This window comes from Taudactylus pleione, unplaced genomic scaffold (genome assembly GCF_031769625.1).
Source record: "Taudactylus pleione unplaced genomic scaffold, aTauple2 ptg002674l, whole genome shotgun sequence".
Classification (NCBI taxonomy): domain Eukaryota; kingdom Metazoa; phylum Chordata; class Amphibia; order Anura; family Myobatrachidae; genus Taudactylus; species Taudactylus pleione.
In genome coordinates this window covers 54495-78529 of record NW_028287050.1, presented here as the reverse complement: position 1 = coordinate 78529, position 24035 = coordinate 54495, and the positions used below count along the sequence as shown (strand labels likewise).

The following is a 24035-nucleotide window of genomic DNA, read 5'->3' as shown; positions in this document are numbered from 1 at the left end:
TAGAGGACTGCCCAGAGATCACTGCCCAGAGGAGAGGACGGCCCAGAGAGGAGAGTAGTACCCAGAGATCACTGCCCAGAGAGGAGAGGACTGCCCAGAGATCACTGCCCAGAGAGGAGAGGACTGCCCAGAGTTCACTGCCCAGAGAGGAGAGTACTGCCCAGAGATCACTGCCCAGAGAGGAGAGGACTGCCCAGAGATCACTGCCCAGAGGGGAGAGGACTGCCCAGAGACCACTGCCCAGAGAGGAGAGGACTGCCCAGAGGAGAGGACTGCCCACAGCAGACATAATCATCAAAGATAGAAGCTGGTGTTTGAGTATTATTTAATAAAAAACAGTAACATACAAATCAGAGGAACATGGTGCAGAGACCAGGACACTCCACCAATCAAAGCCAATATCACCCTTGCACGCTCCATGCCCTGGGTGACACCTGCCCAGCAGCCGTGCTCATACAGGCAAGCAGGTAAAATGATAATACAGCTGGGAGGTTCCTTATATACACTGGAATACCCTTACGCTACCTCTGTATACAGCTTACACTTAGTGGGCACATTTTGTAAATGAAGTGACATCTGCAAACACCTAAATAAGTTAATTCCATATGGCTTGTACCGAAGACTAAAATGCCCATTACCCCAGTGTATCTGGTATGTCTGCCCTCTATATGCCCCTTACCCCGATGTATCTGGTATGTCTGCCCTCTGTATGCCCCTTACCCCGGTGTATCTGGTATGTCTGCCCTCTATATGCCCCTCACCCCGGTGTATCTGGTATGTCTGCTCTCTATATGGCCATTACCCCGGTGTATCTGGTATGTCTGCTCTCTATATGCCCCTTACCCCGGTGTATCTGGTATGTCTGCCCTCTATATGGCCATTACCCCGGTGTATCTGCTCTCTATATGCCCCTTACCCCGGTGTATCTGGTATGTCTGCTCTCTATATGCCCCTTACCCCGGTGTATCTGGTATGTCTGCTCTCTATATGCCCATTACCCCGGTGTATCTGCTCTCTATATGCCCCTTACCCCGGTGTATCTGGTATGTCTGCCCTCTGTAAGCCCCTTACCCCGGTGTATCTGGTATGTCTGCTCTCTATATGCCCCTTACCCCGGTGTATCTGGTATGTCTGCCCTCTATATGCCCGTTACCCCGGTATGTCTGCCCTCTATATGCCCCTTACCCCGGCGTATCTGGTATGTCTGCCCTCTATATGCCCATTACCCCGGTGTATCTGCTCTCTATATGCCCCTTACCCCGGGTGTATCTGGTATGTCTGCCCTCTGTATGCCCCTTACCCCGGTGTATCTGCTCTCTATATGCCCCTTACCCCGGTGTATATGCTCTCTATATGCCCCTTATCCCGGTGTATCTGCTCTCTGTATGCCCCTTACCCCGGTGTATCTGCTCTCTATATGCCCCTTACCCCGGTGTATCTGCTCTCTATATGCCCCTTACCCCGGTGTATCTGCTCTCTGTATGCCCCTTACCCCGATGTATCTGCTCTCTATATGCCCCTTACCCCGGTGTATCTGCTCTCTATATGCCCCTTACCCCGGTGTATCTGCTCTCTATATGGCTTTGTAATTTCTTGAGCTTTTATACTGTTGCTGTACAGATAATACAAGTTCCATGATTGGCTTCCAGTGATCCAGGTATAGAAATAATCCCCTCACTTTTAGCTTTACGGTAAGTTTTAACCACTTTATCCCTAATCCTGACACTGGTGGTCTATGGAGATCTCATAGGATCCTGGTCTCGGAGCCGACTTAAGCTGGGTACACATTAGACGACCAGGCAATCTTGCCGATGGTCGGGGCCATTTACCTTTGCCCCATATTACCGGTACACATTAGAGGATTTAATGAACAATGTGTCGTTCCGTCCTTCATTAATATGCACTGCACCGCAGGCGATATATTCAGCTCCGCACTGCCCTGCAGGCGATATATTCAGCTCTGCACTGCAGGCGATATATTCAGCTCTGCACTGCTGGTGATATACTCAGCTCTGCACTGCAGGTGATATATTCAGCTCTGCACTGCACCGCAGGCGATATATTCAGCTCTGCACCGCAGGCGATATATTCAGCTCTGCACTGCAGGCGATATATTCAGCTCTGCACTGCAGGCGATATATTCAGCTCTGCACTGCAGGTGATATATTCAGCTCTGCACTGCACCGCAGGCGATATATTCAGCTCTGCACTGCACCGCAGGCGATATATTCAGCTCTGCACTGCAGGTGATATATTCAGCTCTGCCCCGCAGGCGATATATTCAGCTCTGCACTGCAGGTGATATATTCAGCTCTGCCCCGCAGGTGATATATTCAGCTCTGCCCCGCAGGCGATATATTCAGCTCTGCCCCGCAGGCGATATATTCAGCTCTGCCCCGCAGGCGATATATTCAGCTCTGCACTGCAGGTGATATATTCAGCTCTGCCCCGCAGGCGATATATTCAGCTCTGCACTGCAGGTGATATATTCAGCTCTGCACTGCACCGCAGGCGATATATTCAGCTCTGCACTGCAGAAGATGGATGAACGACACACGGGAGTGCGTACACACTGGATGATGTAAACGATTTGTTGTTCCAATTCATCTAAAATCGTCAACTCCAATGTATCATCTAGTGTGTACCCAGGTCCCCTAATACTGTGAATGGGGGTGAGGAACGGATAGTGATTGGAAACAATTTATACAAAATCGTCAGATATAGAGTCCCGGACCTACTCCACAATCGCCGTAATACCCTGCACCAAGCGTCAGTACACAGGCCATGGTGTACAGCAGCCCCTGCAGCCCGCGTACAGGGTCCTGCACACATTATATATGTATATATATATATCTATATCGCGGCCCGCGTATAAGGTCGTGTATACAGTATTTCTAGATTGCGATTCCTTTTTGGACAAATGGACACAGACCCTGGATCACGTCTCTAGAATGAAGCAGATACTCACAAACGTTTGCATTCCCTTTGGTTGGGCCCATGTCCCGTGTGACAGTACAGATGCCTAATGAGAATGACATGGCGCACTGGCAGAGGTGGATGGCACGCGGTGTATCAGACAATGCATGCCAATCTATGCAGCTGGCACAATCTATCATGAGAACATGGACCAGTCTCCTACACTCATAAAATCACTGAGGCATAAGGTACGTAGTGCCTCTATCACCTAGTACACTGGGTATATGCGGCATCTTCACTTTACCTCTGGAAATGTTGGGGATCCACTTTCTATTTGCAGCAAAGAGGAAAATTAATAGATAGAAAACACAAGTAAAATAGCGTCGCCTGCAACAGACGGGAACAGTCATCCACGCCGTGATGTCACTTCCTGGAACCGCCGCCCAAACTAGGCACATGGGGGAAGGGGCATCTAAATGTGCCATGACATAATGAATCCAAGTACACCCCTCCCCCCAATCCCACGTCACCTGTTGCAATACTCATATTAAGTGGACACGACAGCGATCCAACCTGCCGCATAGACGCGCTACATTGTGTTATAGAACTTCAAACCGCTATTTCAGAAAAGGCAATTTCAATATTGTTTTACAATGAATATGTTGCGGGGGGGTAACCCCGTATCCCTGCGCATTGTAAACAAGATCGCAAAGACGCTCAATGCATAAAAAACAAAATATTCAACTCCCGTCTCTTCAGATAAGGGAAGACGGACATTGCACACACACAAGCGTGGATAATATAGCTCTAATATATAGACTCATCTGTTATATATATACTCATGTGTCTCTGTATATAGGAATATAAATATATACATTCTGTGGATGCGGAATGAGGCCACTAGTACAGATATCTCTTAGCACAGAGGAAAACGTCATCCAATACTGATGCGTGGCAGGAAATGGTCATACACAAAAGTGGCGACATCACTTCCTGCGTGGCAGGAAATGGTCATACACAAGAGTGGCGACATCACTTCCTGCGTGGCAGGAAATGGTCATACACAAAAGTGGCGACATCACTTCCTGCGTGGCAGGAAATGGTCATACACAAAAGTGGCGACATCACTTCCTGCGTGGCAGGAAATGGTCATACACAAAAGTGGCGACATCACTTCCTGCGTGGCAGGAAATGGTCATACACAAAAGTGGCGACATCACTTCCTGCGTGGCAGGAAATGGTCATACACAAGAGTGGCGACATCACTTCCTGCGTGGCAGGAAATGGTCAATCATTTCTGGTCAGCGAAGCTGCAGCCACTTTTCTCTGGTTACAGTTTCAGTGAAGAATAAAATGGCCCAAAATAGAGAAGTTTCCTTCGTTTTGTATTTTCTCAGAGCAGCGATTGTGTGTAGGGAGCAGGAGAATCTCTCAGCGCGGCTCCGCCATGCACTCCCTGGATGCTGCTCCTCCCATTTCCAGCTAAATTAGGTTTATACTGCGAGATGTGTGAATAGGGGGTAGAGTTCCGCTGTGGCTCCTGCGCATTTCTCAGCCTGACGGCTAATCCCACATGAGGACGGGACCAGGCGGCGAGGCATAAGGGGACTTAGTTACACACGCGTTACTGGTTCTCCTCTCGAATAAGCTCCAGAATTCTGATCAAACTGCGCAGGCCCAGCACGTAACCCTTATCCGGACCATCATGCACTGTAGAATCATCGCGGAAGCCTTTACACGTGCTGTGCGCAAAGTCAATCATGCGTACGTCTACTTGGGGTGGGGGTTCCTGGACGAGGGTGTCTCTGGACCGGCCGACTCCATCATAGATGATGAGGAGGGAGCTGGAATAGAAGCGGTAAGATGCCTGAATTTCCAGCACAGAAATCAGGCGTCGCAGTTTGTCCAGGATGGGCTCAAACAGGTCCATACGGAGGTCCACCCCATTGTGCAGATACTGGTACAGGGCTTGTCTGAAACCCTCCGCTGTCAGCCCACGGCCATAGTACTTATTCAGACAGAGGTAATGTCCCGTGTTCATCTGGAAGACCTGCCGGAGATAACAAGTGCACATCAGACAACACAGAACCTGATAAAATGAGAGTTATGGTAAGAACTTACCTTTGTTAACTCTCTTTCTTCGAAGTCCATAGGGTCCACAGGGAGACCTTGGGGTGTAGGTGATGGATCTGGAATCTGGGCACCACGCAGTTAAAAGCTTTCAGCTCCCAGGATGCACTGGTCCACTCTCCCTATACCCCGTCCCCGACCCAGAGGCACCTGTTTGTAATAAGCCAAAGGCCAGAAGAGGATAAAAGAGAAGGAAGACTGGTACTCACATTCTCACAAAGAAGGAGACGGAAAACCATTGACCAGAAACACTGCGGACCCTATGGACTTCGAAGAAAGAGAGTTAACAAAGGTAAGTTCTTACCATAACTCATTTTCTTCTTCAGGGTCCATAGAGCTCCACAAGGAGACCTTGAGGATGTCGCAACGCAGTCCTTTTAAGGGTGGGGACACTCCTGCGCTGAGATGAGAATCCGGCGCCAAAAAGAAAGCATTCTGGGAAGCGAAGGTATCAAAGGCATAGAACCTTAGAAAGGTCTGGACAGAAGACCACGTGGCTGCCTTACACAGCTGAACAGCCAAGGCGCCACGGCGAGCTGCCCATGAAGAACCCACAGAGAGTAGAATGAGCAGTAACAGAAGCCGGAACAGGCAAGCCTGCCTGTGTGTAGGCCTCTGAGATAGTCATACGAAGCCATCTAGCCAATGTGTGTTTATTGGCTGGCCATCCTTTCTTGTAAATCCATAGAGAACAAATAAGGAGTCCGATTTTCGGAGGGAACTGGTACGGTCCACATAAATCTTGAGGGCACGGACCACATCCAAAGAGTCCTCACCTGCTGAGAGGTCCAGTGATTGAAAGGCCGGGACTACAATTTCCCCATTAATAAGGAAACTAGAAACAACTTTAGGAAGGAACCCAGGGCGAGTCTGAAGCACAGCCCTGTCCTGGTGAAATATTAGAAAAGGGGAGCGACAGGAGAGCGTCCCCAACTCTTGACACTCTCCTGGCGGATGCAATCACCAGAAGAAAAAGAGTCTTAGCTGTTAACCACTTGAGTTCCACCAAAGTTAGTGGTTCAAATGGAGGACCCTGGAGGGGACAAAGGGAGGTTGAATCTGGAGGACACCCTGTAGGAAGGTGTGGATATCCGGTAGCGGAGCAATTCTACGTTGGAACCATACTGACAGAGCAGAGACATGCACTTTCAACGAGGCCAGGCGGAGACCAAGGTACAATCCAGCTTGAAGGAAGGCCAGGACTCTGGAAATCCGAAACACCTGAGGGTCATAATTTCTTGGACGACACCATTGGAAATATGTATGCCACACACTGTGGTAGATCCTAGCAGAAGCTGGCTTACGCACTCTAAGCATCGTGTGGATGACAGAGCTAGAGAATCCCTTTGACCTTAGGAGGGATGTCTCAAGAGCCAAGCCGTCACAGACAGACGATCCAGGTCCGGATAAAGGCAAGGACCCTGAGACAACAGGTCCGGACATTGAGGCAACAGGAACGTTGATGGAGAGACTCTGAAGATCTGAGTATCAATGACGTCTGGGCCAAGCTGGAGCCACCAGCAGGACCGTGCCTCAGTCTTGATTGAACTTCAGAAGAACTCGAGGAAGACGGGAGACTGGAGAAAACAGGTACGCAAACTGGAAGGGCCACTTTACTGGTGCGTCTACCAAGGTTGCCTCGGCATTTCTTCTTCTGGACCCGTACACTGGTAATTTGTGATTGTGTCGAGAGGCCCCATTTGTCCACTAGGAGTTGAAACACCTCTTGGTGAAGAGACCATTCCCCTGGATGCACGTCTTGACGGCTGAGGAAGTCCGCTTCCCAATTGAGAACTCCCAAAATTAACACTTCCGAGATGGTCGGGAGGTGACACTCTGCCCATCAGAATTTGTGACACTTGTGTCATTGCTGCCAGACTTTGAGTGCCTGCTTGATGGTTGGTGTAAGCTACCTAGGTGGCGTCGGACTGAACCTGCACGGGTTTTCCGTGAAGCATGTGTCTGGCCATCTTGAGGGCCCTGTACACGGACCAAAATTTCAATATGTTGATTGGGAGTATTGCTTCGACTGCTGTCCAACGACCCTGAAAAGAGTGCAGACCGGTCACTGCGCCCTGCATATTCGTAGTTGTAATGGGGAGATTTTGTCCGAGGTCAGAAAATTCTCTGATGTTGAGAATCCAGTAGGGCCACCAAATGAATCATCCTCTGCGGGGGATTCAGGGAGGACTTTTTCCAATTGATTAACCACCCGTGTGCCTGTAGAAAGGCAATTGTCAGTTGCAGGTGGTGGCAAAGCACTTCTGGAGAGCCTGCCAACAGGAGGAGGTCGTCCAGGTATGGTAGTAGCTGGACACCCTGACTCCGTAGATGCGTCGCCATGATAGCCACAACTTTGATAAACACCCTTGGAGCTGTGGACAGGTCAAAGGGTAGCACCTGAAACTGGAAGTGCTGCTGTAGTATAGCAGAGAGAGATAACGTTGCTGAGAGGGTGTTATAGGGACATGCAGGTATGCATCCTGAATATCCAGCGATACCATAAAATCCCCAGGTTCCATAGCCACTATGATGAAGCATAGGGTTTTCATACTGAACCTGGGCACCCTAAGGAATTTGTTCAGGGATTTGAGGTTGAGGACAGGCCGATGAGACCCATTCGGCTTCTGAACCAGAAAGAGAGTAGAATAATAACCAGTCCCTCGCTGGGATAGTGGGACTGGCACAATTACCCCTGCTTGCAGTAAGGACTGTATGGCTTTCTGGATCTGTAAGGCCTTCTTCTTGTCTGAAGGAGGCCCTGTGCAGAAAAACTGGTGGGGATGTCTTCGAAGGAATGAGAGGGCATACCCGTGAGAGACCACTTCTCTTACCCAAGTGTCCTTGGTGGTTTGACACCAGCACTGGGCAAACTGAAGAAGTCGGCCTCCCACTCTGGGATCCCCCAGAGGGAGGCCCGTCCCGTCAGGCTGAGGGTTTATCCTCTGGTTTGGAAGCAGGTTTTGTCTTGTGCTCCAGGCCTGTTTCTTAAGCTTGACAGCCTTCTTGACAGCTGACTGTCTAGGAAAGGACTGTCCTTTGGGTTTTCCTTGGGGGTCGAAAGGAGAAAGACTTTGAAGGGGCTGATGCTGAAGGCAGAAACGCAGATTTCGATGCTGCCAATGTGTCAACAATCTTGTCCAGGTCTGAACCAAACAAGATCTCCCCATTGTATGGTAAGGCCTCCATGCCTTTCTTAGAATCAGCATCCGCCCTCCAAGAGCGCAGCCACAGGGAACGGCGAGCAGACACGGCCGCGACTCTCGAGGTCAGTAGACTGGCATCCAGAGTAGCCTCACAAATATATGCAGCCGTATCCCTAATGTGACCAACCAATGACACCTCATCTCCAGGAGCTTCCGAGGAGGAGTCCTCAAGTGCATCGGCCCAGCTCTTTATAGCTTTAGCTACCTATGAGATAGCCACGGACAGGCGGGCAACAGCCCCTGAAAGAGTGTATATTATATTATATATATATATATTTATTTTTTTTCAGGCAAGTTTCCACTTTCCTATATGTAGCATCCTTTAATTAAAAGTGCAACGTTACCTATGCCTTCCATTTCTTCCTTAAACGTGTAACGTGGGAATCCGCCGCAGGGGGTGTTTGCCATTTTTTACAATGAGCCTCAGGAAATGGGTAACATGAGGCCAAACGCTTTTGAAGCTGATACCTCTTAGCAGGCGATTGCCAGGCAGCAGCCATGTGTTCTACTAGCTGATCTGACAGAGGGAACACTGCCGAAGTCACCTTTACCCGTTTAAACAGAGGGTGTTTGGATTGAGGGGCTGGCTCGTCATCCTCTATTACCAAAATGGACCTAAGAGCTCACACCAAGGCAGGAATATTAATATTTGACTTAGTCTCCGCCTGTTGCTGAGGGGATTCGGGGTTAGAGGCATTAGTAACCTCTCAGTCGTCAGATGACATCTCACTCAGAGCTGTGTGGACTGAGAGGACACCACAGGACGCTTAGCTGGGATTTAGGGGTTTCTCACCCTGCAACATGGTCTGAAGGAGCCACCAGGCTCTGCACTGAGGTAGAGAAAACATCTACCCATGGTGGAGGCATAATCTGTGGTAGTCCCTGCTGAAGAAACCACATAGGAGGAAAAAAAGCCGGGACCGCTAGGCGGCCCGCAATGAAGGCCAGGACCTGAGAAAAGGCAGCCCGAGGGGGCTCCTGTGCCAGTGTTGGGGGGTTTGAGGTGCATGGAGGATAACACCGCACACATAATCCCTCCCGAACCAAATCCTCCTCACTGAAACCTGCGGCACATAGTCTGCAGGATAGCAGAATGGGTGCAGAAGTGTGCTCGTTACCCGTGTCAGACATATCTGCAAAGTAATATGACATACAATATGGCACTGTGTATAATGCAACCACGAGTATATAGGATACTAGTAGGAGAGCAATACACTGGTCCTGTCTGATGCTTGGGTAAACTGCAGGAGCCCACTGCCTAAATATGGCACAGAGCAGCACACAACAGTATGTGACAGACCTCATAAATATTACTTTTTTTTTACATATGTGAGGTATAGGAAACACCCTAACTACACCTGTATTAGGGCAGAATTAGAGGTATAGATATATGCTGACAGTTAGGAAACAAAGACTGAGACAAGCAGTGTCTGGTAGGCTATAGCGCTACACACGCTGACCCCAGGGAGAGGTATGTAGGGGGACCGGACCACGCGCTGTCCTGAGAGAGCTGCGACTGCAACACTGAAAATGGCGTGGCGGGAGGAGAACAGCTCAGAGAAACCAGACCTCAGAGGGGGCGTGGCCGGAGGAGGACAGCTCAGAGAAGCCAGACCTCAGAGGGGGCGTGGCCGGAGGAGAACAGCTCAGAGAAACCAGACCTCAGAGGGGGCGTGGCCGGAGGAGGACAGCTCAGAGAAACCAGACCTCAGAGGGGGCGTGGCCGGAGGAGGACAGCTCAGAGAAGCCAGACCTCAGAGGGGGCGTGGCCGGAGGAGGACAGCTCAGAGAAACCAGACCTCAGAGGGGGCGTGGCCGGAGGAGGACAGCTCAGAGAAACCAGACCTCAGAGGGGGCGTGGCCGGAGGAGGACAGCTCAGAGAAGCCAGACCTCAGAGGGGGCGTGGCCGGAGGAGAACAGCTCAGAGAAACCAGACCTCAGAGGGGGCGTGGCCGGAGGAGGACAGCTCAGAGAAACCAGACCTCAGAGGGGGCGTGGCCGGAGGAGGACAGCTCAGAGAAGCCAGACCTCAGAGGGGGCGTGGCCGGAGGAGAACAGCTCAGAGAAGCCAGACCTCAGAGGGGGCGTGGCCGGAGGAGAACAGCTCAGAGAAACCAGACCTCAGAGGGGACGTGGCCGGAGAAGAACAGCTCAGAGAAGCCAGACCTCAGAGGGGGCGTGGCCGGAGGAGAACAGCTCAGAGAAACCAGACCTCAGAGGGGGCGTGGCCGGAGGAGAACAGCTCAGAGAAACCAGACCTCAGAGGGGGCGTGGCCGGAGGAGGACAGCTCAGAGAAGCCAGACCTCAGAGGGGGCGTGGCCGGAGGAGAACAGCTCAGAGAAACCAGACCTCAGAGGGGGCGTGGCCGGAGGAGGAGAGCAGCTCAGAGAAGCCAGACCTCAGAGGGGGCGTGGCCGGAGGAGGACAGCTCAGAGAAGCCAGACCTCAGAGGGGGCGTGGCCGGAGGAGAACAGCTCAGAGAAGCCAGACCTCAGAGGGGGCGTGGCCGGAGGAGAACAGCTCAGAGAAACCAGACCTCAGAGGGGGAGTGGCCGGAGGAGAACAGCTCAGAGAAACCAGACCTCAGAGGGGGCGTGGCCGGAGGAGGACAGCTCAGAGAAGCCAGACCTCAGAGGGGGCGTGGCCGGAGGAGAACAGCTCAGAGAAACCAGACCTCAGAGGGGGCGTGGCCGGAGGAGGAGAGCAGCTCAGAGAAACCAGACCTCAGAGGGGGCGTGGCCGGAGGAGGACAGCTCAGAGAAGCCAGACCTCAGAGGGGGCGTGGCCGGAGGAGAACAGCTCAGAGAAGCCAGACCTCAGAGGGGGCGTGGCCGGAGGAGAACAGCTCAGAGAAACCAGACCTCAGAGGGGGAGTGGCCGGAGGAGAACAGCTCAGAGAAACCAGACCTCAGAGGGGGCGTGGCCGGAGGAGGACAGCTCAGAGAAGCCAGACCTCAGAGGGGGCGTGGCCGGAGGAGAACAGCTCAGAGAAACCAGACCTCAGAGGGGGCGTGGCCGGAGGAGGAGAGCAGCTCAGAGAAACCAGACCTCAGAGGGGGCGTGGCCGGAGGAGGACAGCTCAGAGAAGCCAGACCTCAGAGGGGGCGTGGCCGGAGGAGAACAGCTCAGAGAAGCCAGACCTCAGAGGGGGCGTGGCCGGAGGAGAACAGCTCAGAGAAACCAGACCTCAGAGGGGGAGTGGCCGGAGGAGAACAGCTCAGAGAAACCAGACCTCAGAGGGGGCGTGGCCGGAGGAGGACAGCTCAGAGAAGCCAGACCTCAGAGGGGGCGTGGCCGGAGGAGGACAGCTCAGAGAAACCAGACCTCAGAGGGGGCGTGGCCGGAGGAGGACAGCTCAGAGAAGCCAGACCTCAGAGGGGGCGTGGCCGGAGGAGAGCAGCTCAGAGAAACCAGACCTCAGAGGGGGCGTGGCCGGAGGAGGAGAGCAGCTCAGAGAAGCCAGACCTCAGAGGGGGCGTGGCCGGAGAAGAACAGCTCAGAGAAGCCAGACCTCAGAGGGGGCGTGGCCGGAGAAGAACAGCTCAGAGAAACCAGACCTCAGAGGGGGCGTGGCCGGAGGAGGAGAGCAGCTCAGAGAAGCCAGACCTCAGAGGGGGCGTGGCCGGAGGAGGAGAGCAGCTCAGAGAAGCCAGACCTCAGAGGGGGCGTGGCCGGAGAAGAACAGCTCAGAGAAACCAGACCTCAGAGGGGGTGTGGCCAGAGGAGAAGAACAGCTCAGAGAAGCCAGACCTCAGAGGGGGCGTGGCCGGAGAGCAGCTCAGAGAAGCCAGACCTCAGAGGGAGAGTGGCCGGAGTAGAGCAGCTCAAAGAAGCCAGACCTCAGAGGGGGCGTGGCCGGAGAGCAGCTCAGAGAAGCCAGACCTCAGAGGGGGCGTGGCCGGAGAGCAGCTCAGAGAAGCCAGACCTCAGAGGGGGAGTGGCCGGAGTAGAGCAGCTCAAAGAAGCCAGACCTCAGAGGGGGCGTGGCCGGAGGAGAGCAACAGCTCAGAGAAGCCAGACCTCAGAGGGTGCGTGGCAGGAGGAGAGCAGCTCAGAGAAGCCAGACCTCAGGGGGGCGTGGCCGGAGGAGGAGAGCAGCTCAGAGAAGCCAGACCTCAGAGGGGGCGTGGCCGGAGAGCAGCTCAGAAAAGCCAGACCTCAGAGGGGGCGTGGCCGGAGAAGAACAGCTCATAGAAGCCAGACCTCAGAGGGGGCGTGGCCGGAGAACAGCTCAGAGAAGCCAGACCTCAGAGGGGGCGTGGCCGGAGGAGAGCAGCTCAGAGAAGCCAGACCTCAGAGGGGGCGTGGCCGGAGGAGAGCAGCTCAGAGAAGCCAGACCTCAGAGGGGGCGTGGCCGGAGAGCAGCTCAGAGAAGCCAGACCTCAGAGGGGGAGTGGAAAGAGGAGGAGAGCAGCTCAGAGAAGCCAGACCTCAGAGGGGGCGTGGCCGGAGGAGAGCAGCTCAGAGAAGCCAGACCTCAGAGGGGGAGTGGAAAGAGGAGGAGAGCAGCTCAGAGAAGCCAGACCTCAGAGGGGGCGTAGCCGGAGAGCAGCTCAGAGAAGCCAGACCTCAGAGGGGGAGTGGAAGGAGGAGGAGAGCAGCTCAGAGAAGCCAGACCTCAGAGGGGGCATGGCCGGAGGAGAAGAACAGCTCAGAGAAGCCAGACCTCAGAGGGGGAGTGGCCGGAGGAGGAGAGCAGCTAAGAGAAGCCAGACCTGAGGAATGGCGCCCTGAGCTGAGGGGAGAAGCCGCTGTAATGGGGAAGCTGTCTCCCCTTGCTGATTTTTAACTCCTGGTTCACGCTCCTATTGTCCCTGGTGGCCTAGTGGGGTGCGGTGGTTAGAGTCTGCGTCCACACTCAGCACCTCCGGTCTATCCCCAGAGACCAAAGGTATGACTGCTACCGCGTTGCGGTGACCCGCCTTACCTGTCCCCTTAGCGTCCGGCTGCAGTCTAGGTCCTACTACGGGGCCTTGGCTAACACGGATCCCGATGCAGCTCTGGCCGGGCACCAATGACACTGAGGTGCCTCTGGCTCGGGAACAGGGTATAGGGAGAGTGAACCATTGCATCCTGGGAGCTGAAAGCTTTTAACTGCGATGCCCAGATTCCAGATCCATCACCTACACCCCAAGGTCTCCCTGTGGAGCCTATGGACCCTGAAGAAGAAATAGTGGCACTGTGGCCTGGGAATATAATTACTGGGTATATAGTGGCACTGTCCTGCACTGTGACCTGGGAATATAATTACTGGGTATATAGTGGCACTGTCCTGTACTGTGACCTGGGAATAGCACCATTGCTGGGTATATAGTGGCACTGTCCTGCACGGTGACCTGGGAATATAATTAATGGGCATATAGTGGCACTGTCCTGCACTGTGACCTGGGAATATAATTACTGGGCATATAGTGGCACTGTCCAGTGCTGTGACCTGGGAATAGCACCATTGCTGAGCATATAGTGGCACTGTGACCTGGGAATAGCACCGTTGCTGGGTATATAGTGGCAGTGTCCAGCACTGTGACCTGGGAATGTAATTACTGTGTATATAGTGGCACTGTCCTGCACTGTGACCTGGGAATAGCACCGTTGCTGGGTATATAGTGGCACTGTCCTGCACTGTGACCTGGGAATAGCACCATTGCTGTGCATATAGTGGCACTGTCCTGCACTGTGACCTGGGAATAGCACCATTGCTGTGCATATAGTGGCACTGTCCTGCACTGTGACCTGGGAATAGCACCATTGCTGTGCATATAGTGGCACTGTCCTGCACTGTGACCTGGGAATAGCACCATTGCTGTGCATATAGTGGCACTGTCCTGCACTGTGACCTGGGAACAGCACCATTGCTGGGCATATAGTGGCACTGTCCTGCACTGTGACCTGGGAATAGCACCATTGCTGTGCATATAGTGGCACTGTCCTGCACTGTGACCTAGGAATAGCACCATTGCTGGGCATATAGTGGCACTGTCCTGCACTGTGACCTGGGAATAGCACCATTGCTGGGCATATAGTGGCACTGTCCTACACTGTGACCTGGGAATGTAATTACTGGGCATATAGTGGCACTGTCCTGTACTGTGACCTGGGAATATAATTACTGGGTATATAGTGGCACTGTCCTGCACTGTGACCTGGGAATAGCACCATTGCTGGGCATATAGTGGCACTGTCCTGCACTGTGACCTGGGAATAGCACCGTTGCTGGGTATATAGTGGCACTGTCCTGCACTGTGACCTGGGAATAGCACCGTTGCTGGGCATATAGTGGCACTATCTAGCACTGTGACCTGGGAATAGCACCATTGCTGGGTATATAGTGGCACTGTTCAGCACTGTGACCTGGGAATATAATTACTGGGTATATAGTGGCACTGTCCTGCACTGTGACCTGGGAATAGCACCATTACTGGGTATATAGTGGCACTGTCCTGCACTGTGACCAGGGAATAGCACCATTGCTGGGCATATAGTGGCACTGTCCTGCACTGTGACCTGGGAATAGCACCGTTGCTGGGTATATAGTGGCAGTGTCCAGCACTGTGACCTGGGAATGTAATTACTGTGTATATATTGGCACTGTCCTGCACTGTGACCTGGGAATAGCACCGTTGCTGGGTATATAGTGGCACTGTCCTGCACTGTGACCTGGGAATAGCACCATTGCTGTGCATATAGTGGCACTGTCCTGCACTGTGACCTGGGAATAGCACCATTGCTGTGCATATAGTGGCACTGTCCTGCACTGTGACCTGGGAATAGCACCATTGCTGTGCATATAGTGGCACTGTCCTGCACTGTGACCTGGGAATAGCACCATTGCTGTGCATATAGTGGCACTGTCCTGCACTGTGACCTGGGAACAGCACCATTGCTGGGCATATAGTGGCACTGTCCTGCACTGTGACCTGGGAATAGCACCATTGCTGTGCATATAGTGGCACTGTCCTGCACTGTGACCTGGGAATAGCACCATTGCTGGGCATATAGTGGCACTGTCCTGCACTGTGACCTGGGAATAGCACCATTGCTGGGCATATAGTGGCACTGTCCTGCACTGTGACCTGGGAATGTAATTACTGGGCATATAGTGGCACTGTCCTGTACTGTGACCTGGGAATATAATTACTGGGTATATAGTGGCACTGTCCTGCACTGTGACCTGGGAATAGCACCATTGCTGGGCATATAGTGGCACTGTCCTGCACTGTGACCTGGGAATAGCACCGTTGCTGGGTATATAGTGGCACTGTCCTGCACTGTGACCTGGGAATAGCACCGTTGCTGGGCATATAGTGGCACTATCTAGCACTGTGACCTGGGAATAGCACCATTGCTGGGTATATAGTGGCACTGTTCAGCACTGTGACCTGGGAATATAATTACTGGGTATATAGTGGCACTGTCCTGCACTGTGACCTGGGAATAGCACCATTACTGGGTATATAGTGGCACTGTCCTGCACTGTGACCAGGGAATAGCACCATTGCTGGGCATATAGTGGCACTGTCCTGCACTGTGACCTGGGAATAGTACCGTTGCTGGGTATATAGTGGCACTGTCCAGCACTGTGACCTGGGAATAGCACTGTTGCTGGGTATATAGTGGCAGTGTCCAGCACTGTGACCTGGGAATAGCAGTGTTGCTGGGTATATAGTGGCACTGTCCTGCACTGTGACCTGGGAATAGAACAGTTGCTGGGTATATAGTGGCACTGTCCAGCACTGTGACCTGGGAATAGCACCATTGCTGTGCATATAGTGGCACTATCTAGCACTGTGACATGGGAATAGCACCGTTGCTGGGTATATAGTGGCACTGTCCTGCACTGTGACCTGGGAATAGCATTGTTGCTGGGTATATAGTGGCAGTGTCCAGCACTGTGACCTGGGAATAGCAGTGTTGCTGGGTATATAGTGGCACTGTCCTGTACTGTGACCTGGGAATAGCACCGTTGCTGGGTATATAGTGGCACTGTCCTGCACTGTGACCTGGGAATAGCACCGTTGCTGGGTATATAGTGGCACTGTCCTGCACTGTGACCTGGGAATAGCACCGTTGCTGGGTATATAGTGGCACTGTCCTGCACGGTGACCTGGGAATAGCACTGTTGCTGGGTATATAGTGGCACTGTCCTGCACTGTGACCTGGGAATAGTACCATTGCTGGGTATATAGTGGCACTGTCCTGCACTGTGACCTGGGAATAGCACCATTGCTGGGTATATAGTGGCACTGTCCTGCACTGTGACCTGGGAATAGCACCATTGCTGTGCATATAGTGGCACTGTCCTGCACTGTGACCTGGGAAGAGCACCATTGCTGGGTATATAGTGGCACTGCCCTCAGTAGGACCAGTTACCTGCATGCCGCACACTCTCACGCCCAAGCTGGCCGACGTGCTCTGCTCACACTTCTGCATCTGCCTGGCTGCCTTCTCCTCGGAGGCGTCGTCGCCGTGTTGCCGCGTCCCCATCTTCAGGTCCAGCACACACGGGAAGTGGAAGTGATGAACCACGTTCTCCAGCAGTAGGAATTCTGGGAGGCAGAGTTAAGCCAGCACAACGAGGAGCAGGACTGTTACTATACAGACATGAGACAGACGGAAGGATACTGTACAGCTTGCGCTCCTTGGACTCTGAGCGCATACGGTTGAGTTGTTGCTTGTGGCAGCGCAGGCTCCAGGGATTGTAGCTAATCTGCTCAGAGCTCATCCCGTTATTACCATCCAGCATCTGAAAGGGAACCTCCGACTGCATCAAAAGCTCCATCTTGGGGCTGTTCATCTCTGGGACACTGCAGGCGATGGGATTTATCAGTGGGGTCCTCAGGCTACAGACAGGGAAACACAGATCACCCGCAGCACCACCCACCAGACTACCTCAGGTACAGCCACTACACCCGATACCGCAGGTACAGCCACTACACCCGATACCGCAGGTACAGCCACACAGCAGCCACTACACCCGATACCGCAGGTACAGCCACACAGCAGCCACTACACCCAATACCGCAGGTACAGCCACACAGCAGCCACTACACCCAATACCGCAGGTACAGCCACACAGCAGCCACTACACCGGATACCGCAGGTACATCCACACAGCAGCCACTACACCCGATACCGCAGGTACATCCACACAGCAGCCACTACACCCGATACCGCAGGTACAGCCACACAGCAGCCACAACACCCGATACCGCAGGTACAGCAACACAGCAGCCACTACACCCGATACCGCAGGTACAGCCACACAGCAGCCACTACACCCGATACCGCAGGTACAGCCACACAGCAGCCACTACACCCGATACCGCAGGTACATCCACACAGCAGACACTACACCCGATACCGCAGGTACAGCCACACAGCAGCCACTACACCCGATACCGCAGGTACATCCACACAGCAGACACTACACCCGATACCGCAGGTACAGCCACACAGCAGCCACTACACCCGATACCGCAGGTACATCCACACAGCAGTCACTACACCAGTTACCGAATGTACATCCACACAGCAGCCACTACACCTGATACCGCAGGTACAGCCACACAGTAGCCACTACACCTCATACCGCAGGTACAGCCACACAGTAGCCACTACACCCGATACCGCAGGTACAGCCACACAGCAGCCACTACACCTGTTACCCCAGGTACATCCACACAGCAGCCACTACACCTTATTACCCCAGGTACATCCACACAGCAGCCACTACTCCAGTTACCGCAGTTACAGCCACACAGCAGCCACTACACCAGATACCGCAGGTACATCCACACAGCAGCACTACACCCGATACCGCAGGTACAGCCACACAGCAGCCACTACCCACGATACCGCAGGTACATCCACACAGCAGCCACTACACCGGTTACCTCAGGTACATCCACACAGCAGACACTACACCCGATACCGCAGGTACATCCACACAGCGGCCACTACACCCGATACCGCAGGTACATCCACACAGCGGCCACTACACCGGTTACCGCAGGTACATCCACACAGCAGACACTACACCCGATACCGCAGGTACAGCCACACAGCGGCCACTACACCAGATACCGCAGGTACAGCCACACAGCAGCCACTACTCACGATACCGCAGGTACATCCACACAGCAGCCACTACACCGGTTACCTCAGGTACATCCACACAGCAGACACTACACCCGATACCGCAGGTACATCCACACACCAGACACTACACCCGATACCGCAGGTACAGCCACACAGCAGCCACTACACCCGATACCGCAGGTACATCCACACAGCAGTCACTACACCCGATACCGCAGGTACATCCACACAGCAGACACTACACCCGATACCGCAGGTACATCCACACAGCAGTCACTACACCCGATACCGCAGGTACATCCACACAGCAGACACTACACCCGATACCGCAGGTACAGCCACACAGCAGCCACTACACCCGATACCGCAGGTACATCCACACAGCAGTCACTACACCCGATACCGCAGGTACATCCACACAGCAGCCACTACACCCGATACCGCAGGTACAGCCACTCAGCAGCCACTACACCTTATACTACAGTTACAGCCACAGAGCAGCCACTACACCTTATTACCCCAGGTACATCCACACAGCAGCCACTACACATATTACCCCAGGTACAGCCACACAGCAGCCACTACACCCGATACCGCAGGTACAGCCACACAGCAGCCACTACACCAGATACCGCAGGTACAGCCACACAGCAGCCACTACACCAGATACCGCAGGTACATCCACACAGCAGTACTACACCCGATACCGCAGGTACAGCCACTACACCCGATACCGCAGGTACAGCCACACAGCAGCCACTACACCTGATACCGCAGGTACATCCACACAGCAGCCACTACACCTTATACTACAGATACAGCCACACAGCAGCCACTACACCTTATTACCCCAGGTACATCCACACAGCAGCCACTACACATATTACCCCAGGTACATCCACACAGCAGCACTACACCAGTTACCGAAGGTACAGCCACACAGCAGCCTCTACACCCGATACCGCAGGTACATCCACACAGCAGCCACTACACCAGTTACCGAAGGTACATCCACACAGCAGCCACTACACCTGATACCGCAGGTACAGCCACACAGTAGCCACTACACCTGATACCGCAGGTACATCCACACAGCAGCCACTACACCTGTTACCCCAGGTACATCCACACAGCAGCCACTACACCTGTTACCCCAGGTACATCCACACAGCAGCCACTACACCTTATTACCCCAGGTACATCCACACAGCAGCACTACACCTGTTACCCCAGGAACATCCACACAGCAGCCACTACTCCAGTTACCGCAGTTACACCCACTACACCAGTTGCCACTGGCCCCAGCACACCCAGAAAACAGGGCCATCGCCATCCTTTCCCCGCCCCCAAAAGGCCGTAGCATGATAGTCAATCAGGGCCATCGCCATCCTTTCCCCGCCCCCAAAAGGCCGTAGCATGATAGTCAATCATGCTGCAAATTAGGGGGCACGGCGACCGATGTCGCAGACAGAGATCTCCACATGCGCAGTACAGATCCATCAACAACCATCAGACATGTAGGTAAAGCATCCTGGGTTGTGTACATGTGGGAATTGGGCCCTATGATGGGAGTCTGGCTTTAGGCCCTGCTCATCTGTCAGTCACAGAGTTATGACACTAAAACTAACAGGCGTGTTACCTCTCTGCGTTCTCCCCAGTCAGAGCTGGCCGTTCCTCCTTGTGATCAGCGCTGGTGGGCGTGCTATTAGTGCGGTGCAGCCCACGCCGCGAATGCCTGCGTCTCGGATGGTCCCTTTCAGGGAGTTCCTCATGATCAGCAGCCTCATTCTCCACATAGGGGTATGCAACGAGGTTTATATAACCATCACTGTCACCTTCAAAGCAGACAGACACTACACCTAGGGAATAGGAGACAAACACACAGCTGAGTAACAGCACAGCCTCCTCATTCCACACCTGCAGGGAGTATAGGGAAGAGGAGACCAACACAAAGCTGAGTAACGGCACAGCCTCCTCATTCCACACCTGCAGGGAGTATAGGGAAGAGAAGACCAACACATAGCTGAGTAATGGCACAGCCTCCTCATTCCACACCTGCAGGGAGTATAGGGAAGAGGAGACCAACACATAGCTGAGTAATGGCACAGCCTCCTCATTACACACCTGCAGGGAGTATAGGGAAGAGGAGACCAACACATAGCTGAGTAATGGCACAGCCTCCTCATTACACACCTGCAGGGAGTATAGGGAAGAGGAGACCAACACATAGCTGAGTAATGGCACAGCCTCCTCATTACACACCTGCAGGGAGTATAGGGAAGAGGAGACCAACACATAGCTGAGTAATGGCACAGCCTCCTCATTCCACACCTGCAGGGAGTATAGGGAAGAGGAGACCAGCACATAGCTGAGTAATGGCACAGCCTCCTCATTCCACACCTGCAGGGAGTATAGGGAAGAGGAGACCAACACATAGCTGAGTAACGGCACAGCCTCCTCATTCCACACCTGCAGGGAGTATAGGGAAGAGGAGACCAACACATAGCTGAGTAACGGCACAGCCTCCTCATTCCACACCTGCAGGGAGTATAGGGAAGAGGAGACCAACACATAGCTGTGTAACAGCACAGCCTCCTCATTCCACACCTGCAGGGAGTATAGGGAAGAGGAGACCAACACATAGCTGAGTAACGGCACAGCCTCCTCATTCCACACCTGCAGGGAGTATAGGGAAGAGGAGACCAGCACATAGCTGAGTAATGGCACAGCCTCCTCATTATACAACTGCAGGGAGTATAGGGAAGAGGAGACCAGCACATAGCTGAGTAACGGCACAGCCTCCTCATTACACACCTGCAGGGAGTATAGGGAAGAGGAGACCAACACATAGCTGAGTAACGGCACAGCCTCCTCATTCCACACCTGCAGGGAGTATAGGGAAGAGGAGACCAACACATAGCTGAGTAACAGCACAGCCTCCTCATTATACATCTGCAGGGAGTATAGGGAAGAGGAGACCAACACACAGCTGAGTAACGGCACAGCCTCCTCATTACACACCTGCAGGGAGTATAGGGAAGAGGAGACCAACACATAGCTGAGTAATAGCACAGCCTCATTACACACCTGCAGGGAGTATAAGGAAGAGGAGACAACACATAGCTGAGTAACGGCACAGCCTCCTCATTACACACCTGCAGGGAGTATAGGGAAGAGGAGACCAACACATAGCTGAGTAACGGCACAGCCTCCTCATTCCACACCTGCAGGGAGTATAGGGAAGAGGAGACCAGCACATAGCTGAGTAATGGCACAGCCTCCTCATTATACAACTGCAGGGAGTATAGGGAAGAGGAGACCAGCACATAGCTGAGTAATGGCACAGCCTCCTCATTATACAACTGCAGGGAGTATAGGGAAGAGGAGACCAGCACATAGCTGAGTAATGGCACAGCCTCCTCATTACACACCTGCAGGGAGTATAGGGAAGAGGAGACCAACACATAGCTGAGTAACGGCACAGCCTCCTCATTGCACACCTGCAGGGAGTATAGGGAAGAGGAGACCAACACATAGCTGAGTAACGGCACAGCCTCCTCATTCCACACCTGCAGGGACTATAGGGAAGAGGAGACCAGCACATAGCTGAGTAATGGCACAGCCTCCTTATTATACAACTGCAGGGAGTATAGGGAAGAGGAGACCAGCACATAGCTGAGTAATGGCACAGCCTCCTCATTACACACCTGCAGGGAGTATAGGGAAGAGGAGACCAACACATAGCTGAGTAACGGCACAGCCTCCTCATTATACACCTGCAGGGAGTATAGGGAAGAGGAGACCAACACATAGCTGAGTAACGGCACAGCCTCCTCATTCCACACCTGCAGGGACTATAGGGAAGAGGAGACCAGCACATAGCTGAGTAATGGCACAGCCTCCTCATTATACAACTGCAGGGAGTATAGGGAAGAGGAGACCAGCACATAGCTGAGTAATGGCACAGCCTCCTCATTACACACCTGCAGGGAGTATAAGGAAGAGGAGACCAACACATAGCTGAGTAACGGCACAACCTCCTCATTCCACACCTGCAGGGAGTATAGAAAAGAGGAGACCAACACATAGCTGAGTAATGGCACAGCCTCCTCATTATACACCTGCAGGGAGTATAGGAAAGAGGAGACCAACACATAGCTGAGTAATGGCACAGCCTCCCCATTCCTCACCTGCAGGGAGTATAGGGAAGAGGAGACCAACACATAGCTGAGTAATGACACAGCCTCCTCATTCCTCACCTACAGGGAGTATAGGGAAGAGGAGACCAACACATAGCTGAGTAATGGCACAGCCTCATTACACACCTGCAGGGAGCACAGGGAAGAGGAGACCAACACATAGCTGAGTAATGGCACAGCCTCCTCATTGCACACCTGCAGGGAGCACAGGGAAGAGGAGACCAGCACATAGCTGAGTAATGGCACAGCCTCCCCATTCCTCACCTGCAGGGAGTATAGGGAAGAGGAGACCAACACATAGCTGAGTAATGGCACAGCCTCCTCATTCCTCACCTGCAGGGAGTATAGGGAAGAGGAGACCAACACATAGCTGAGTAATGGCACAGCCTCCTCATTCCACACCTGCAGGGAGTATAGGGAAGAGGAGACCAACACATAGCTGAGTAATGGCACAGCCTCCTCATTCCACACCTGCAGGGAGTATAGGGAAGAGGAGACCAACACATAGCTGAGTAACAGCACAGCCTCCCCATTCCTCACCTGCAGGGAGTATAGGGAAGAGGAGACCAACACACAGCTGAGTAATGGCACAGCCTCCCCATTCCTCACCTGCAGGGAGTATAAGGAAGAGGAGACCAACACATAGCTGAGTAATGGCACAGCCTCATTACACACCTGCAGGGAGTATAGGGCACAGGAGACCAGCACATAGCTGAGTAACAGCACAGCCTCCTCATTACACACCTGCAGTAATAATAATATAGTAGTAGTGATAAATAAGAAACTTAGTAATAGTAATTATTTCATACCAACAATAGAATGACATAACCAAAGATAGTACTAATAATTCTAAATAATAATGAATAATAATAAATAATTGGATATAACTACTTATGTTAAATCCTTTCTTCAGAGTACATTGGGGGATACTAGGTTTCGAGAGGGTCAGCTGGAATCTGGGTATTAATCCCCTCCCCCCTCTATACCCTGGGACCTATGGAGACCCACTGTCCCCAGCGCCCCAATAGTCTCCGGCTCCCCAGAGAGTGAAGGGTTGCCAATGCTCCTGAAGGAGGGATGGACCCCGCTCATCACGCAGGGACTGAGATACTAAAGATCAGAAAGGGAAAGGACAATGATTTTCCCTGGGCTTGTTCTGTCATTTCAGAGGCAAACACCCCCCCCCATTCTATACCCACAGAGAGTACTACAAATAGTACCAGTAATAATGATCCCATACCCACAGATAGTATCCATACAGCAGCTGGACAGCCCCACGCCCCCACCAGCTGGACTACCCCGTCCTCACCCCCACCAGCTAGACAGTCCTGCCCCTAGACAGCCCCAGCACCTGGATTGGGCCATTCTGATGTTTTCCAGTTATTTGGAGACACACAGACACGTATAATAGTGCAGGACGCAGCCCCTTCAGTGTTGACAATTCCATAAACAATATGGTGCCTGCGTGTGCAGTAGATAAAATA

General features: G+C 53.0%; 1 protein-coding gene across 1 annotated transcript in view; it reads right to left on the bottom strand.

The window, feature by feature from the left end:
• Window positions 1–308: 308 nt before the first annotated feature.
• The window catches only part of IP6K1 (inositol hexakisphosphate kinase 1), a 52257-nt gene continuing 28530 nt past the window's right edge, over window positions 309–24035 (bottom strand). The window contains exons 3-6 of the mRNA XM_088466222.1: window positions 19992–20211; window positions 16877–17058; window positions 16625–16800; window positions 309–4966 (exon numbers count right to left, since the gene is read on the bottom strand). Of these exons, the coding sequence (XP_088322348.1) occupies window positions 4541–4966; window positions 16625–16800; window positions 16877–17058; window positions 19992–20211 (1004 nt within the window). The 3' untranslated portion in view covers window positions 309–4540. The remainder of the gene's footprint in view (window positions 4967–16624; window positions 16801–16876; window positions 17059–19991; window positions 20212–24035) is intronic.